The sequence below is a fragment of the Balaenoptera physalus genome (assembly GCF_965194825.1).
Source record: "Balaenoptera physalus genome assembly, chromosome: 19".
In the NCBI taxonomy this organism is placed as follows: domain Eukaryota; kingdom Metazoa; phylum Chordata; class Mammalia; order Artiodactyla; family Balaenopteridae; genus Balaenoptera; species Balaenoptera physalus.
In genome coordinates, this window is record NC_138900.1 from 61462989 (window position 1) to 61480372 (window position 17384).

The 17384-nt window shown below is 49.5% G+C and overlaps 1 protein-coding gene across 2 annotated transcripts in view; it reads left to right on the forward strand.

Moving 5' to 3' along the window:
• PLCG2 (phospholipase C gamma 2) overlaps positions 1-17384 on the forward strand; it is a 171025-nt gene that overhangs the window by 14515 nt on the left and 139126 nt on the right. Inside the window, exons 1-2 of one of the 2 annotated variants that reach the window (XM_082438972.1) lie at positions 3665-3791; positions 9093-9330. In XM_082438972.1, the coding sequence (XP_082295098.1) occupies positions 9138-9330 (193 nt within the window). In that variant the 5' untranslated portion in view covers positions 3665-3791; positions 9093-9137. Of the gene's footprint in view, positions 1-3664; positions 3792-9092; positions 9331-17384 lie in introns of those variants that run through there. The other variant, XM_082438973.1, reaches the window with a different exon arrangement.

The following is a 17384-nucleotide window of genomic DNA, read 5'->3' on the forward strand; positions in this document are numbered from 1 at the left end:
ACCCGTGTCCCCTGCATTGGCAGGCGGATTCTTTTTTTTTTTTTTATTTTTTAATTTTTATTTTTTAATTTTTTATTTTTTTAATGCTATTCTTGTCTGCTTACATTCTTTTTATTTATGTATGTATGTATGTATGTATGGCTTTGTTGGGTCTTCGTTTCTGTGCGAGGGCTTTCTCTAGTTGTGGCAAGCGGGGGCCACTCTTCATCGTGGTGCGGGGGCCACTCTTCATCACGGTGCGCGGGCCTCTCACTATCGCAGCCTCTCGTTGCCGAGCACAGGCTCCAGACACGCAGGCTCAGTAATTGTGGCTCATGGGCCGAGTTGCTCCGCGGCATGTGGGATCTTCCCAGACCAGGGCTCAAACCCACGTCACCTGCATTGGCAGGCAGATTCTCAACCACTGCGCCACCAGGGAAGCCCCAGGCGGATTCTTAACCACTGTACCACCAGGGAAGTCCCAGCCATTAATTCTTTAAACAGCCTTCTAAGGTAGGTGGTTTTTTTTTGAACAGCTTTGACATAGAGTTCACATCCCATACAATTCACCTATCTAAAGTGTACAGTTCAGGGACTTCCCTGGTGGTCCAGTGGTTAAGATTCCTTGCTCCCAAGGCAGGGGGCATGGGTTCGATCCCTGGTCGGGGAAGATCCCGCATGCCGCGTAGTGTGGCCAAAAAAACACAAAAATTTAAAGTGTATAGTTCAATGGCTTTTCGTGTATTCACAAAGCTGTGCAACCATCATCATGATCAATTTTAGAACATTTTCATCACTCCACAGAGAAACCCTGTACCTCCTAGTCATCACCTTCCAAGACCCCCATGTCTCCCAGTCCCAGACAACCACTACTCTACTTTCCGTCTCTGTAGATTGCCTATTCCTTATATCCCAAAGGTAGGTCGAATGATGGGGAAATTGGAGGTTCAGAGAGGGTACCTGACCAGCTTAAGGTCACACAGCTAAGGAAGTGGCCATTTGGGACTTGAAACCAGATCTCTCTGTCTTCCAAATCCATACCTTCCCATTGCACCACGGGGCTTTTTCTTCTTCCTCCCAATAACAGTGCTGAAGATAGTCAGCCCTGATGGTTGAACTATGATGCCTGTTTTATCCCTCGTCTCATTTAATCCTTATAATCACCCTGGGAGGTAGGACAGTTAATATACCCATTTTGCAGAGAGGGAAACTGAGGCACTGAGGGGGTTGGCTAATGGTCCAATGCACCGTGGCTGCTAGCAAATGGAAGAGGGTTATGGGGAAAAACATGTGCATCCCTGAGGACTGGTGAGGGACTCAGAATAGAAAGTCAAGACAATGCTGATTAAAACACAATTTTCTTTCAGGTTATTCCCCCCTCCCCCTTTTCTTTCTTTTTATATGAAAAGGAAAAGAAAGTTCCCTCCACCCTTTGAGGTCACTTCCTGACCCATTTGTGAATCTATGCGGAGTGGTTACACACTCACTTCTTCCTGCCTGAATGCCTCCTATTAATGCTGGGGACGGGCAGTGGGCCTGTGTGCCCATGGGCTCTGGCCCCAGACAGACTTGGGTTCAAATCCAGCCTCCACCACCCACTGACTTAATGCCCTTGAGCCCTAAAATAGCTAACTCATGACAGGGGGCTTTCTGCCATATGTATCTGCATACATTGGGTTGCTTCTCCCCCTACCCATTATGCTGTGGAGAAGAAGTGTCATGTCGTGTTTCAGCCCTCCCAGAACCAGGGCTTCCGTCTCAGTGACTTTATTTTGAACAATCAAGTTGGAGTTGGAGAAAAAGAGGCCACGATGAGGAGCCCCAGACACTCCCATTCATCGCACTGCATTCCTTTAGCTGTTCACCTGAGAGCGAAAACCAAGGCAAAGAGGAAAAGCAGTTAGAAATACGAAAAAAGCAAACTGCCATCTCCTATGACCACCATCTCAAACACAGCAGACATTTTAACTCCCAAAATGCTGTAGGCTCCCAGTCACAGATTAAATGAGAGTTCTTTGAGCTGAAGCGTGTGCTACATGTTCTTCTTTGCTTGCTTGATCCCCAGGGACCAGGGAAAACTCCAGCCAGATTTAGCATCTGTCTGGACAGAGGTTAGGAGCCAAGGCTTCCCACCGTGGTTTCCAAAGCTGATTGTATTTAGTTTCATTTTATCAGCAAGAGATTTAACACGGTTCCCTATACACATAGATTTTGTAATAATAAATTCTAGGGCTTCCCTGGTGGCGCAGTGGTTAAGAATCCACCTGCCAATGGAGGGGACACGGGTTCGAGCCCTGGTCCAGGAAGATCCCACGTGCCGCGGAGCAACTAAGCCCATGTGCCACAACTACTGAAGCCCATGCGCCTAGAGCCCATGCTCCGCAACAAGAGAAGGCACTGCAATGAGAAGCCCGCGCGCCGCAGGGAAGAGTAGACCCCGCTCTCTGCAACTAGAGGAAGCCTGCACGCAGCAACGAAGACCCAATGCAGCCAAAAATAAATAAATAAAAGAAAAGAAAATAAATTCTACACATATATCGTTGTAACAATATATTATGTACATTAGATAACATGTACCAAAATAGAAATGATAAAAGGATTGATGGAAATAAATATAAATTGAAGTTGTTAAAAAAAAAAAAAGGCAAAGAAATTTAACCCAGATTCAGCCATCATTCCTGGGGAGTTGGCCCCATGATTACACGTGGTTTCAAAGATTTCTTTAAAAAATGGTGCAGTAAGTGATCTGTGGGGAATAGCAACTAGTACACCCTGGAGCTAGGAGCAATGAAAGAAATGAGTCCAGATTGCCTAAAGTCAGTGATAGAGCCCTGTGGCTTTAGGTATTATATTTTCAGCCAGAACAATATTCATAGATTTAAAAAATGCTGTAACTCAAGCGGCTTACGAGTAGAACTCATGTGTCCTGACAGCTCTGTAGGTGACTGGAAAGCTGGCTACAGTCACAACGGACTGTAGTCAAAGATGCATATGAAAGGTTTGAATAAAATTGCTTCATGAAACAGGAAAATGGAAAAAAGCAATATTTCTCTTAAAGAATGTTACATCATACAATACGTGACTTGAGGTAGGCTTGGTGTAGCTAAATGAATCAACTAAATACCGTCACTAGGCATTCGACCATGTCGTCTCTATGCTTAGAAGTTTATAAAGTGAGCCATAAAAAAAAATCTTCTCATTGGGAAAATGGGAGATCAATTCCCTAGTATTCTACGTTCCGTACAACAAACTTTTGGGGCCGGCACTATTTTGATCACGTCTGACAGATGAGAAAGCTGAGCTGAGGGTATTTATGTGGCTTGACCCAGGTAGTAAGAGGTGGTCACCAGCGCAGCCTCAGTAACGATTTCAAATTAGGGCCATGAACTGCCAATTCCCGGTGATTATGGGGAGTATATTAAATGCATGTAAAACACGTGTGTGCAGTAGGAGCTCCATAAAAGCTAGTCTATCTGGAAGTTTTCTCTCCACCTTGCAAGTGAGGAGGGGCAGGTCGATCCCCTCCCGCTGCCTCAGTTTCTTTCTCAGCCCGCGGAGGCGGCGTCCCAGGCCTGGTCCGCCCCCAGGGAGGACGCGGCGCCGGGGGTGCTCTGAGCGGCGGGCCGGGGGTGGGGCGGGCCGGGGCGCGGGGGGCGGCCCCGGAGGAGTCACGTGGCGCGCGGCCGCGGCCGAAGCAGAAGTAACGGCGCCCGCGTCGGAGGGCGTGCGCGGCAGGGAGTGCCCACAGCCAGGACGGCGGGCGGCTGCGCGCGGGACCCCAGAGCCGGGACCCGCAGCGGGGGCGCGGCCAGGTGAGCGGCCCGGCCGGGTGGGAGCGCACGCCCGCGGGACCCGCGCTTGGGGAGCGGCGTCCAGGGGGGACCTGCGCCCGGGCGCTGCCCGCGCTGGCAGGGGTGGGGCACGCCGTCGGGGCCCCCGCCCGCTGTGCCCGGGGCCGGGGCGGTGACGGCGGGGGTCTGGGCTCCGTCGCCGGCTACTTCCTCACTCTGGGCCGGCGCCACTTCGTCGGTTGGTGTCCTGGGTCCGTCCGGCTGTGAATGGGAGCCCGGAGGAAGCGGCGCGGCTTGCGGTCTGGGGTTCGCGCGAGCGCTGGTGGTGTAGGCTCCGGCGGCTGGGGGGCGGGCGTGTCTCCTGACCACCTCTGTGCCCAGGGCTTGTTGCCTCCAGGCGCAGCTCTTCGCCCTGAGAAATAGAGCTTTCGGGGGATCCAAGATTCCGTCTCCCCCCGCAATAGTTGTATGCATCATTATGTGCGTCTCTGCGTTTTCCTGGTTATGTTGTGGAATCCCAAAGAGGTCGTTACCCCCATAGCGGAAGAATTCGAGGGAAAGATGTGTCCCGTTTCGACGGTGGGGGGGGGGGGCGCGCGGGGCGCTTGGCGCCTGGATTCCAGAGGGGGCCCGGGAGGGGCTCTTTTAGCACCCTGATCTTGAACTAGAGTGAGAAAGTATGGAGGGTGGTGGCAGGCGCATGGGAAACAGGTGGCCTTGTCAGTCAGTGTAATTCGAATTTCGGTTCCAGCTGTGTAACCTCGGGCAAGTTGAAGAATCTCTGAGCCTCAGTTTCTTCCCCTGGGTACTTGGGCCACCCAGGCCTCCATTCCAGGGCTGTGTGGAGAACTGGGGCTTATCTGCCACTGCTTCACCCTGTGCTTAAGGGCCCTGCGTTGGGGCTCGGGCCATCATCCTTAGCTACAGTCTTGCAGGGAGTCTTAATTTAGGGGGTCCCTGGCCGCCTCAGGCAGTTACCCCTATTACAAAGCTGTGAACGCCCCGTGTGTACCAGCTCAGGACGATCCTTGCTGCAGGTTTCCTTGATGCTGAAATGGCCTAATCATGCTGCAGCCCTCCCCCTCCCTCTACCTGGAGCTTGTGAAACTCCTCTGGAAGAGGCCAAGCCAGGACCCCCATAAAGAGCCCTTTGGCTGAGTGAAGTTGATGGAAAATTCCGGGTGAGGAAATTTTTGAAAGCACGTCTTCATTTAGAAAACACTTAAAAACACAAAGCAGAAAAGCTCATCCATTATGTTAGCACTTAAATCAGTCAAAAGTCAGGTCAGACCCTTTACCTTCTCCCACTCTCCAAAAGTAACCACTCCTCCTGGATTTATAAGCAGACAGCCTTTTAAAAAATGTAATTATATTTATGCTTATTAGTTTGCAACTCTTTTTTCATCCGCCTCACGAATCTTTCCAGATCAAATTGCGTGTAAATCTTCCTCATTCTTTCCAATAGCTACTGAGCATTCTTTAATGTGTGTGTCCCATCATTTAAGGGACCCCCCATTCATGAGCAGTTGAATTGTTTTTTTTTTCTTTCTATCACAAATGATGCTTCTGTGAATATTTTTGTGCATGTTTCTGCACAGCCCTGGATCAAAGCATATGCATGTTTTACATTTTAGTAGGTGCTCACAGGTTGCCCTAAAAAAAAAAAAAAAAACAAGTTGAAGTAATGCACGTTCCTACCTGCCGCAGCTGACACTGCTTGGTTCCTCCAGTGAAAATATGTATCGCTCTGTTGCTGCAGGGTGGGTGTGAGATGCAGCAGTAACATCCCTCGAGCTGTAGGATAGGCTGTTACCTCTCAGGGATGCGACTGTACCAAAGTCTTAACAGAATTGTTTCGTGGGATTTTGTATGAAATTCTGTACTTCTCTAACGTGTGCAGAGAGCACTGAAGAGAACTCCCCTGTTCCCTGGTTCTGGGTCCTTGTATCCCAGAAGTTTATTTTTTATTTTTTATTTTTTATTGGAGTATAGTTGATTTAAAATGTTGTGTTTCTGCTGTACAGCAAAGTGAATCAGTTACACATATACATATGTCCACTCTTTTTTAGATTCTTTTCCCATATAGGTCATTACAGAGTAATGAGGAGAGTTCCCTGTGCTATACAGTAAGTCCTTATTAGTTATTTATTTTATATATAGTGTAGTGTGTATATGTCAATCCCAATCTCCTAATTTATCCCCCCTCCCTTTCCCCCCGGTAACCATGAGCTTGTTTTCTACATCTGTGACTATTTCTGTTTTGTAAATAAGTTCATTAGTACCATTTTTTTTAGATTCCACATATAAGCAGTATCATATGATATTTATCTTTCCCAGAAGTTTATTTCGAATAGAAGGACATGAAAAGTAGAATCTTGTTAAATCTCAGCCACATTTGTATTTACACCATAAGTCACTTTTATAAAGTTACCCAGGGAGGATGAGAAACAGGAACAAACAAGGGATTTCAAGGCTATTTCTTTCTTTTTTTTTTTTTTTTTTTGAAAACAGAAGCAAAATAGAAATTGCCTGTGATGGCTAGTGCCCTCCCCTGGGGTCAGGGCCTTGGAGACCTCCTTGCCTTAGTTGCTGAAGCACTGAACTCTGGAAGCCTGAGTTGGGAGCTGGTGGATTTTGGTGGTTGACTCCAAGGGTCTTGTGGCCATGGGGATGTCTTCCCAGTTCTTGGGGAAGGACATGAGAGACTTGATGTTTATGGTTGAACCAATCCACTGGGCTTCTAAGTGGGAAGTAACCAGAATCCTGGGAAGGTTAAGTCCAAGGCCCTCCCAGAGGCCGAAAGAACTGAGGGCCCTGGTGCTTCCCGGTTGGCTGGTTTACGTGGTGGTGTTGTGAGGGGTTGTGTGTTTCCTATTTGTGCCCTGCTACACGTGGGCCTTGAGCCCTGGGAGTGGGGAACTCAGGAGGTGTATGGCTGGGACCTGGTCCAAATCCTGGTTCTGACACTTTCCAGCTGTGTGACCTTGGACAAGTCCTTTGATCTCTCTGCCAAGTTAGTTACTGTCTGACCAGATCTTGCCACCAGATTCTGGATTCCAGAAGGCAGGTGCTGAAGGAGCAGGGGCATGGGATTCAGACCGGGGTTCCGATCCTGGTGTCACCATGCGTCTGTGTGACCTTGATCACATGATTTCACCTCCCAGGACTTGAGTTTTCACCTCTGGTGTTTCTCATTGAAATAAATGAGATGAACGAGATATGGCAGGTGCAGGCACCTGGGGAGGGCCAATAAACAGCCAATTTACCAGGATGAGACTGGCCTGAGGCACCTTGTTCATCCCCTGACCTGGATTTGAGGGCGGTGAGGCAGGAGGCTCAGGTCAGGCAGAGTTCTTGGCACACCCTGTAGTCCTGCTGCCGGGCCTTTGCTTAATTAAGCCTGTTCCTCTGACTAGAACACTGTTCCCTCCCGCTTCATCTTTTTTAAAGCTTGGATTCAGATGCCGCCTTCCCCCAGAAGCTTCCTATGAGCACTGTCAGTTCCCAGCCTTACCCCAGACTAAGTTGGGGACCCCCTCTTGCTACTCCCTTTATTACCCCCACCCCCATGTCTCTGCTACTGCAGAATCATTGAGCTGACTGGTCTCTTTCCAAATGGGTGGAGAGCAGGTGTAATTCATGACTTTATCGCTGGGCTGTCAGCATATCTGGGAGGTGCCTTTGGCTGTGGGTGTGAGGTGGAGGAATGAGGGAGCAAAGGACAGGGCCTGGACCGTTCCCTGCACCCCTCATTTGCATACAAGTCCACCCTCCATGTCTGTCATAGAGTTACCTTTGATTAATGTCTTGACCAGCTAGCTGGCTGATTAATATTATCAGAGGCCCCGCTAGATGCTGGGGGCTGTACATACATTGTGGCATCTAGTCCTTCCAGAGCCCCTCGAGGGTGGTATTGTTATCCCCATTATACAGCTGGGGAAACTGAGGCCCTGATTTTGAGCAACTTGGCAAAGAGGCTGTGGGGAGGCTGAGCCAGTGTGGAGGCCCAGACAGCCCTGGCTGAACACCGGTTTCTCTACAGAGTAGCAACTGTGGGAGCCTACAGGGATTTGGAGGAGGGGAGGAGGTAAGAACGATACAGGGAACAGTGCATGGTGACAGTAGCAGGAGCTAAATCTGAGGAGCATTGACTTTGCATCTTTGTTTTACGGGCTGAGATATATTATCTGGTTCAATCCTTACAAGAACCTTTGGAGGTTCTTTAATCTGTCATCTTCCCCTTTACAAGGGTGGCAATTCAGCCTGCAGGTGTAAGTGACTTGGGGTAGGGGCTGCAGTCTGCAAGCCTGAAGTTAAGTCCCTTCTGAGTGAGGGGCAGTGAGTCTTTGGACATTTGGGAGGCAGACTGGGGGGAGGGTTTTTGCAGAGCAGGGGCTTAGGGAGCGACATGATTTCACTCTTGTTCTTAAAGCATCCTTTTGGTTCCTGGTCTGAGAGTTGACTGTAGGGGCTGGAGTGGAAGCAGGGAGACCAGTTAGCAGGCGATCAGAATGACCCAAGTATAAGATCCTTGGAGGGACCAGTGAAGCAGTGAGACTGACTGGATTCTGGGTTTGCCTGTGGATTGGATGTGGGCGTGAGAGAAACCAGGCAAGGAAGGCTCTGAGATTTGGGGCGCAAACACCTCTCTGGGAAACGCCAGCTGTGCAGGAGGATGAGGGATCGCCAGGGACACCCCCTGGATGCTGAGCTGCACACCAGGTGCTTCACAGGTGGCTTCCTAACTGTCCCGATGAAACTGGGGCTCACGGAGGTCACGCAGCCTGCCCAGGTCCACACGGTCAGTGGGAACCTACACCAGGATTTGAACGTGAGGCTGCTGGGCCCTGCTGTTTTCTGCCCTTTTTGCCCCAGTTCCATGGACACATTCGGAAGGTTTTTTTTTTTTTTTTTCCTGTTCCCAACTTCACTCGGGAAGTAAAGGGATGGTTGGAAATCTCTTGGCAGGGTGTCAGGGGTGGGGACAGGAGTCAGTCTGGGCTGCTTTGGCTATTCAAATGTTCCACAGCTTCAGAGTATGTGGGGAAGGAGTGGTGACGGCCAGGCTGGGGTGATTTGGTTATTTAAAGCCGGGATAGTGGTTGGGTCCCTGAGGTCGAGGGCTCCACCCACACCTCACTTCCATTTAAACCTCTGTGTGTCCTGCCCGGGCTCTCTGAGCGGCCGGCGAGTCTCCGCCACTAGAACCTTCTCCCCAAACTCATCCCGATGGGCATGAGACAGGATTTTGGCTCTTGAAGTCTAAGCCAAATCCCGCTTAGTTAACTAAAACCAGTTCCCGCCTTTTTTCCGCCCCTCCAGCCTCCTCATTCCCTCGCTCCTTGCCTCCCCCCGGAGAGGGCGACCATGAGCACCGCGGTCAACGTGGACGCCCTTCCGGAGTACGAGAAGAGTCAGATCAAGAGGGCCCTGGAGCTGGGCACGGTGATGACGGTGTTCAGCTTCCGTAAGTCCACCCCGGAGCGGAGGACTGTCCAGGTGATCATGGAGACCCAGCAGGTGGCCTGGAGCAAGACGGCCGATAAGATCGAGGGCTTCCGTGAGTACCTTCTCACCTTCCTGCCCAGGCCAGTGGTCACGGCAGTTGTTGCTGGTTTGATACCTTCTGAAAGTGAAAGCGGGGCCGCTCTGTCTGGGTCTCTGAATGGGTTTAGAGCAGGTGGGGGAAGTTAGCCAGGAAGCAGCAGGTGAAGGAACAGAAGCCCGCGTGGGCCAACTTGGAAGTGACATCCAGACAGCTCACCTGGGATGGCAGGGCTGGGCTGGGCTCCCTGTCTCACAGCATCGGGGACCATCTGGTTCGAATTGATGGTCAAGCCGCCTGCCCTTTGAGGGCTAACTGGCCAGAGCTTGTGGAAACTCATAGCTTGGTAGCCAGACGAGCAGAGTGAGAGGCCCGTGCTTTAGCTCCAGGTGGACAGAGCGCGTTGCTGAATGTTCTGTAGCTCGCAAGTAAAGTTCTGGTCCAGGTGGAGGTATCTTCTTCTCCCCATCCTCTGTACATTCGGCAGTTGGCTCCGTTCCTAAAGTTTCTAAGACTGTTTTTAACAAACAGAGTTAGGAGACTTAAGCAATTTTCAGTTGCAGAGACTTGCTTTAATTTGACTTTTTTATTGGCCAGTTTTTAATTGAGCAATTAAAATGTACACTTGGGGGAAAATGAGACGATTCATAAGTAAATGTCTCTTCCCCAGCCCACGTCATGCTCCAGAGGCAAGCTCATGACCAAGTTCTTTGGTCTTCCGGAAGTATTCTATGCTTGTGTGATGTGTGCATTGTGTTTCTTACATGAATGGGTACCTGCTACATACACTTCTGCACTTTGATTTCTTTTTTTAATTTAACAGTTATCTTGGAGGTGGTTTATTATCAACATATTGAGCTGCCTTTTTCTTTCATGGCCACATAGCATTCTGGCTACAGTGTAACAGTTTAACCCCTAGAAATGGACACTTTGGGTTTTTCCAGTCTTTTCCTCTTAGCTGCAGTGACTATACTTGGATTCTTCTTTTTTAAAAAATTTTTTTGGTAACAGATTTATGGAGATATAATTCACATACCATATAATTCATCCATTTAAAATGAACAGTTCAGTATATTCAGATATGTGCAACCACTACCACAATTTTCATCACCCCAAAAAGAAACCCTGTACCTTTTAGCCATCTCTCTATTCCTCATCCACTTCTCCTGCCCTAAGCAATCATTAATCTCCTTTCTATCTCTATCGATTTCCCTGTTCTGGACATTTCCTCTAAAAGGAACCATATAGTATATGGCCTTTTGTGACTGGCTTCTTTTACTTAACACAATGCTTTCCAGTGTTTTCAAGGTTCATCCACGTTGTGGTGTGTCTCAATACTTCATTCCTTTACGTGGCTGAGTAATATTCCATTGTGTAGATACTCCACAGTTTGTTGATCCATTCATTTGTTGATGGACATTTGGGTTGTTTACACTTTTTGGCCATTGTGAATGCTGGTGCTGTGAGCATTCATGAATGATTTTTTGTATGGCTGTGTGTTTTCATTTCTCCTGGGTATCTGTCTAGGAGTAGCATTGCTCCTAGGTCAATATGGTAACTTTGTTAATCATTTTAGGAACTGCCAGACTATTTTCCAAGTTGTTGCACCATTTTACATTCCCACCAACTGCGTGTGAGGGTTATCCTTGCATTATGCTCTCGTGCACACATATTGTGTTTACCTGAAGGACAGCTTCCTGTACGTGTTATTTCTGAGTTAAAGGGTACAGGCTATTTTAACTTTTAAAGGACAGTTGGACAACATCCCACAGAGGCCCACGAGGTGTTGAGGGTACCTCCCGTTCCCCACACCCTCATCCACCCTGCCATGGGGTTCTGAACTTGGCCGTTCACAGGTGGTCTCTGATAGCTCGGTGTAGTTCTTCGTTTGATTTCTTTTATCATGAGTGAGATTAAGTAGCTTTCCAAAAGGTTTCTCCTGGCTTGGGAGCCGAGCAGGCCTCCAGTGGCACAGAGCCAGAAGCCCCGCTTTGAAAGTGCCCATGTCTGGAGGCAGCAAACTCTCCTCCCAGTTTTGTTTGCATTGGCCACATTCCGCCTCTCAGGTGGCCCAGAAACCTGTCGCAGCTGGGGCGGGGTTGGGGGGCCTGCCTGGGGACGAAAGGGCATGGATGGTAAATACAGGTGTCCTGCACTGAGAGTGGATGGCTGGTCCCTTCTCTTCTGGGGGCTGAACATCGGAAACACCTGGGGGGGGCATTTAAAGATACAGCCTACTGGAACTTTCTCCTGAAAGTTCTGATGGGTGTGAGACAGGATTTTGGCTCTTGAAATCCACACCCTATAGTTCTCCCCACTCATTAACTAAAAGCAGTTCCTCCTCCTCCTTGGAGTGGCTGAGGATGACTGTCATTCACCAGGTTGGTTGGGATTCAGTATTTTAATAGGCTCCCCAGGTGATCCTGGTAGCTAGCCAGGTTTGGTAGGTACTGCCCTAGCGACTCCCTCCCTCCCTCCATCCTTCCATCAGTCCATCCACCCTTCCTTCCCTCCCTCCCTCCTTCCTTCCTTCCTTCCCTCTATCCTTCCTTTCTTCCTTCCCTCCATCCTTCCTTCCTTCCCTCCTTCCTTTCTTCCACCCATCCTTCCTTACATCCATCCATCTATATTTGAATGCCTGCTCTCCCAGGCACTATTCTAGGTCCTGGAGATACAGCAGGAATTACATTAGACTCCAGTCCTCATGGAGCCTACATTGTTTGATTAGGTACAAGCAGCGTGGAGCTTGACTTCCAGCACATTTGTTGAGTGACTTTGCCATGTGACTGCAGGGCAAGTTACATCCACTTTCTGAGATCTAATTCTCTTATCTGCAGAATGGGAGTAATATTGGTATCCATGCACACGGTTACAGTTGGGAATGAGTAAATGAGTCGATACATCAGAGGGTCGAACGTGGTGTACAGCACAGGGTAAGCCCTGGACCAGTGGCAACTGCTGCTGTTATTTTTGCCGTTGGTTGTTGATGACACGTGGCATCCAGCTTGTCCGGGGCAGCAGAGTCTTGCTTAGGTGTTTGGACTTTTTCTGGAGAGCAGTAGGGACCCACCGAAGGGTTTTCAGAAGAGGGATGATGTGAACACGTTTGCAATTTTGAATGTGCGCTGGCAAGCCTGTGTGATATGGCTGTGTCAGTAGTGTTTGTAAAGCGACAGAAAACCCAATTTGGGAGTAAAGAGCTTAGAAAAGGTGCTCCCCTGACCACTTAGAAAGAATAGGCCTTTGGGCCCTAGATGGGGACTCTCAGGACCGCATTTTCAGCCTCCTGACATAGGGGAGTCCTGGGGGGACCCCCACAGCTGTAGTGTTGCTTCAGGGGTTCTAGTCAGCGGGAGCCTCCAGGTTACTGTGGCGTCTGCAAGGGGCAGGCAAACAGGAGGGAGCACGAGCGTGTGGTCCTCGGGTAATTGGCAAGCAGCCTGTGACCTTTGGACAGGTGTCACAACACCCCTTGCAGGCCTGGGTGAAGGTAGACACCCACGGGTCCCACTGTGCAGAGCAGTGAGTGGTTCTCAGCCGGGGCGATCCCATCCCCACCCATTCAGGGGCATTTGGCAATGCCTGGAGATACGTTTAGTTGTGATTATTTGGGGGGGCTTCTGGCATCTAGTGGATTGAGGCCAGGGGTGCTGCTAAACACCTTACAATGCACAGGACAGTCCCCGCCCCGCCAGAAAAAAATTATCCCGTGTAAAGTGTCAGTGGTGCCAAGGTTAAGAAGCCCTTGTCTAAAGTCACGCGTTTGCTTTGCTTAGAACCGTAAAATGTCACTGGGTATATTCGGGTTTCTCTTTGGACCCCGTCATGACGGAGCTATGTCATGTGTTCAGCCCATGTTTGCTGTCATATTGGGTGCTAGATTCTGCTAAGAGAGAGGAGGAAGGATGGAGTCCCTGCCCTGGAGGGAACAGGTGCAGCGACTGGGCATTGCAGGATCGTGTGGTCGGTACGCAGTGCGGGTCTGCGCTGGGTACTTGGCGAGGAAGGAAGGCTCTTGTCCCCCTCAGTGGGGATGGGGGGTGGTAGGGAATGGGGGAAGGCCTCATAGCAGAGGAGCTGCTTGTGTGGACAGTTAAGGGAGGGGCCTGTCAGGTGGCCAGCAGGACGCCTGCCCTGAAGTGGGGTCAGTAGGTGCCACTGGATGCAAGTGAGTAGATTTGTGGGTCAGTGATTTGGACAGGGCTTAGCTGGACAGTTCTTCTACTCTTTGTGGCCTGGACTGAGGTGGCACTCAACTGGCATGTCACCTGGTCTGGAAGGTTCCAGAATCTTCACTCCCATGTCTGGTGCTGTGGTGGTGATGGCTGGAAGCCTGGGCTCAGCTGGAAATGTTGGCTGAGCACCTGCTGTGTGGCAGTCCCAGGGTAGCTGGACTTCTTACATGGTGCCTGGTGTCCCCCCTGGGTGCGTGTTCCAAGAATCCCAGGCCAGAGCTGCTGGGCTTCTTATGACTTAGCCCGAGAAGTCCCAGAAAGTCACGTGCTCAGGTCACCAGGGCCAGCTCAGGTTCAAAGCATGGGGAATCTCCTCTTGGGGAGGGCGAGGCTTGCATGTCCAGGGCGGGAAAAAGTTGACGGCAGCCACCTTGGAGCCAAGTGACCATGAGAACAGCTGGACTCTGGATCCAGATTTGTAGCTCAACTCCCCGTTTGATGAAATACTAGGTGCTGCGTGATCCAAGGCAGGTTGTTTGACTTCTCTGTGCCTGTTTCCCTGTTGGTCAAGTGAAATGATAATAGTCCCTACCAATAAGATAAGGGTGAGAATCAAATGGATTTTATTATATGTACTTTTTTATTTTTAAAGTTATTTTTTAGTAAATTTATTTATTTTTGGCTGCATTGGGTCTTCAGTGCTGCGTGCAGGCTTTCTCTAGCTGCGGCGAGCAGGGGCTACTCTTCATTGCAGGGCATGGGCTTCTCATTGCGGTGGCTTCTCTTGTTGGGGAGCACGGGGTCTAGGCATGCGAGCTTCAGTAGTTGTGGCGAGTGGGCTCAGTAGTTGTGGCGCACGGGCTTAGTTGCTCCGCGGCATGTGGGATCTTCCCAGACCAGGGATCAAACCCGTGTCCCCTGCATTGGCAGGTGGATTCTTAACCACTGCGCCACCAGGGAAGTCCTTATGTACTTTTTTATATGTACATGTTTTATCTGTATATAAAAGGTACATATTTTAATGGGTGGGAGTCCCAAGGCCTGGCTTCTAATAAAGACGATGGTCTCCAGCCAGACACTCACCTCTTGGCTGTCGTTCTCCCGTTTACTTTCCAAGGCTGACGGGCAAGGTGGCGCCCTGGATTCCTTCCTGCACTGGCTCCTGAGAGTCTCTGGATGTCGGGAGGGAGCTCATGCCGGGAAGCGCTGCCTCTCTGGTTTTTCTTTTTTTCCAGGGGCACCAGCTGCGCAGACTCCAGCTGGAAAGGAGCCCGCTTGGGGACCTTTCTGAGTTGAACCTTTGGTGTCCTCTTGCATCTTGTCCATTGGGGACAGCGGTCTGGAATGCGTCTCAGGAGCCAATGTGGTGCCAGCTGTTTGTGGAGTGTGGATGGGGCCGGCTGTGCAATGAGCCGCCTTTGAGGGCGTGGACCATGTCCATCTCGACTGAATGGGCCCTTTATCCTCAAGTTTTCACTTCTGCTTACGCGTGTTTTCTCCGTCTGCTTACTTTTGGCAAGTGGTGGCTGCCCGTGAATGAGGGGTTCTCACAAATAGGAGCCGTTCTGTTTCCCTGGTATTAGGTTCTCGGCTTGCCTGTGACCCTGTGAACAGGAAGCAGGAATCAACCCCACTTTATTACGAGGAAACCGAGTCCTGGGGAGACTAGGTGACATGCCCAAGGCTACACAGTCAGGAAGGGGCAGAACTACAGTTTGCATTCGTTCAACCTGCCTTCAGAGTCTCAAGTCTTCTGCTCTGTGTTGCTGTCTCCTCTTACGTGATGTCAGAGATGTCTGAGTCCTGTATGGGATAGAGAAGCACCCTGCTGGGGACCTAAGAGTGACAGCTTCGTTCAGATTTCGTTACGACAGGAGAGAAGGCACCGGTTCCTTATTCGCGCAGAGGACACGCTCTGCCTGGTGCTGAGGTGCCAGGGCAAGGAGACTCGAGAGGTGCCTGGTTAGCGGGAAGCCAGACATGCCTGCTGGAGACCCCACAGTGGGGACAAGTGTGGACACAGCCAGGGGCGCTAAAATGGGCTTGTCCTGTATCCTGGCTTCTTCTTAAGTCCAGCCTTGAGCTTCTTACCCATCTTTTTTTAAAAAAAAGTATTTTACCAAGTTCTTATTTTAACAAAGTGTTTTTCAAACGAGGGAGAAATAGATGGGTTTTTTTTTCCACTGGCATCTTCCGTCTAAGAAGAAATCCATTGTCTGAAAGTGGTTCCCAAGCTCTGTCAGTCAAGTGTCCCATCAGAAATAAGATTCCACCCATGCCCCCAGTGTGTACAAACTTATTTTTCTTTTTAAAGAATTTTTTTTCTTTTTTAATTGAAGTATAGTTGATTTACAATGTTGTGTTAGTTTCAGGTGTACGGAAAAGTGACTCAGTTATACATATACACATATCTCTTCTTTTTCAGATTCTTTTCTCTTATAGGTTATTACGAACTACTGAGTATAGTTCCCTGTGCTATAGAGTAGGTCCTTGTTGGTTATCTCTTTTATATATAGTAGTGTATATATGTTAATCCCAAACTTCTAATTTGTCCCCTTTCCCCTTTTCCCCTTTGGTAACCATAAGTTTGTTTTCTGTGTCTGTGAGTTTGTTTCTGTTTTGTATATAAGATCATTTGTATCATTTTTTTTTTTTTTAGATTCCACATATAAGTAATATCATATGGTATTTGTGTTTCTCTGTTTGGCTTACTTCACTTAGTATGATAATCTCTAGGTCTATCTGTCTTGTTACACACGGCATTATTTCGTTCTTATGGTTGAGTAATATTCCATTTTGTGTGTGTGTGTGTGTGTGTGTGTAATACAATTTTTGATTATAGATGTGCAGTTATGGTAACAGCACAGGCTCTGGAGCCCGAGTGCCTGGCTTCCCAGCCCTGCCTCTTCACTGGAGGGTGACCTTGGCCCATTCACATCACCTCTTTGTGCCTCATTTCCACGTCTGTAAAATGAGAATAGTAAAAGAACCTGTCTCCTAAGGCTCCTGTGAGGATTAAATGCAGTAATACATGTAACCTGCTTTCAGCAGCGCTGCGCACAGAGGAGGTAGGCGCTCAAGCATCTGCTGCTCTTGTCCGCATCAGACGCGAAGGGAAACGGCCTTGTGGAAAGGACGACATGAGTATGAGAACTTGCATGTATGTAATGAAATCCTTGTTTCTTTCCTGCACCCAAGTGGGTTGTCCTCCTCCTCTTCCGGGGTACGGATTCCCTACGGCAGAGGCTGCTGGTGTGAGAAACAGAGCTCTTGTTTTTATTCCTGACATTGATGGAGACCTGCCTGTACGCTGGTCAGTGGAGGAATTGGTTTCTGGTTATTCAAGGGCTGTCTTCTGTCCTGGATGACGATCACTTGGTGTGATTAGAATTCAGCCCTCTGTTGATTTAGCAAACACTCGGAGGACTTGGTGTGTGTCGGGTATGGGGCTCGTCACTGGGGACAGTGTGGACCCCCAGAGGAGCTCACAGTGTCACGGGAAAGGCAGAAAAAGCCAGGCTAATCATTCAGTCATTCTGGATTGTGTTGGGTGCTAGGAAAGGAAGAAGCAGGGCGCCTTGACAAAGAGTAACCGGTGAAGAGCACTGTTTTAGGAGGGCGGGCCTCAGGGGAGCATTTCCATGGAGGTGACATTTGAGCTGAGACTTGAAAGGTGATAAGGGAGCCATGAGAAGCTCTAAGGGGAGAGCATTCTGGGCAGAGGGCACAGCAATAAGTGTATTATCTGTATTAGTCAGGGTAGACTAACAGCAGTGACAGATGATTTCTTGATCTCATGCAAGTTTCTCACTCAGGTCATGGTCTAGTGGGATTGGGGGGTGGGGTTCTGCTGTCTGGTGGCACCACTGTCCCCTAAGGCATCTGAGGCCACTG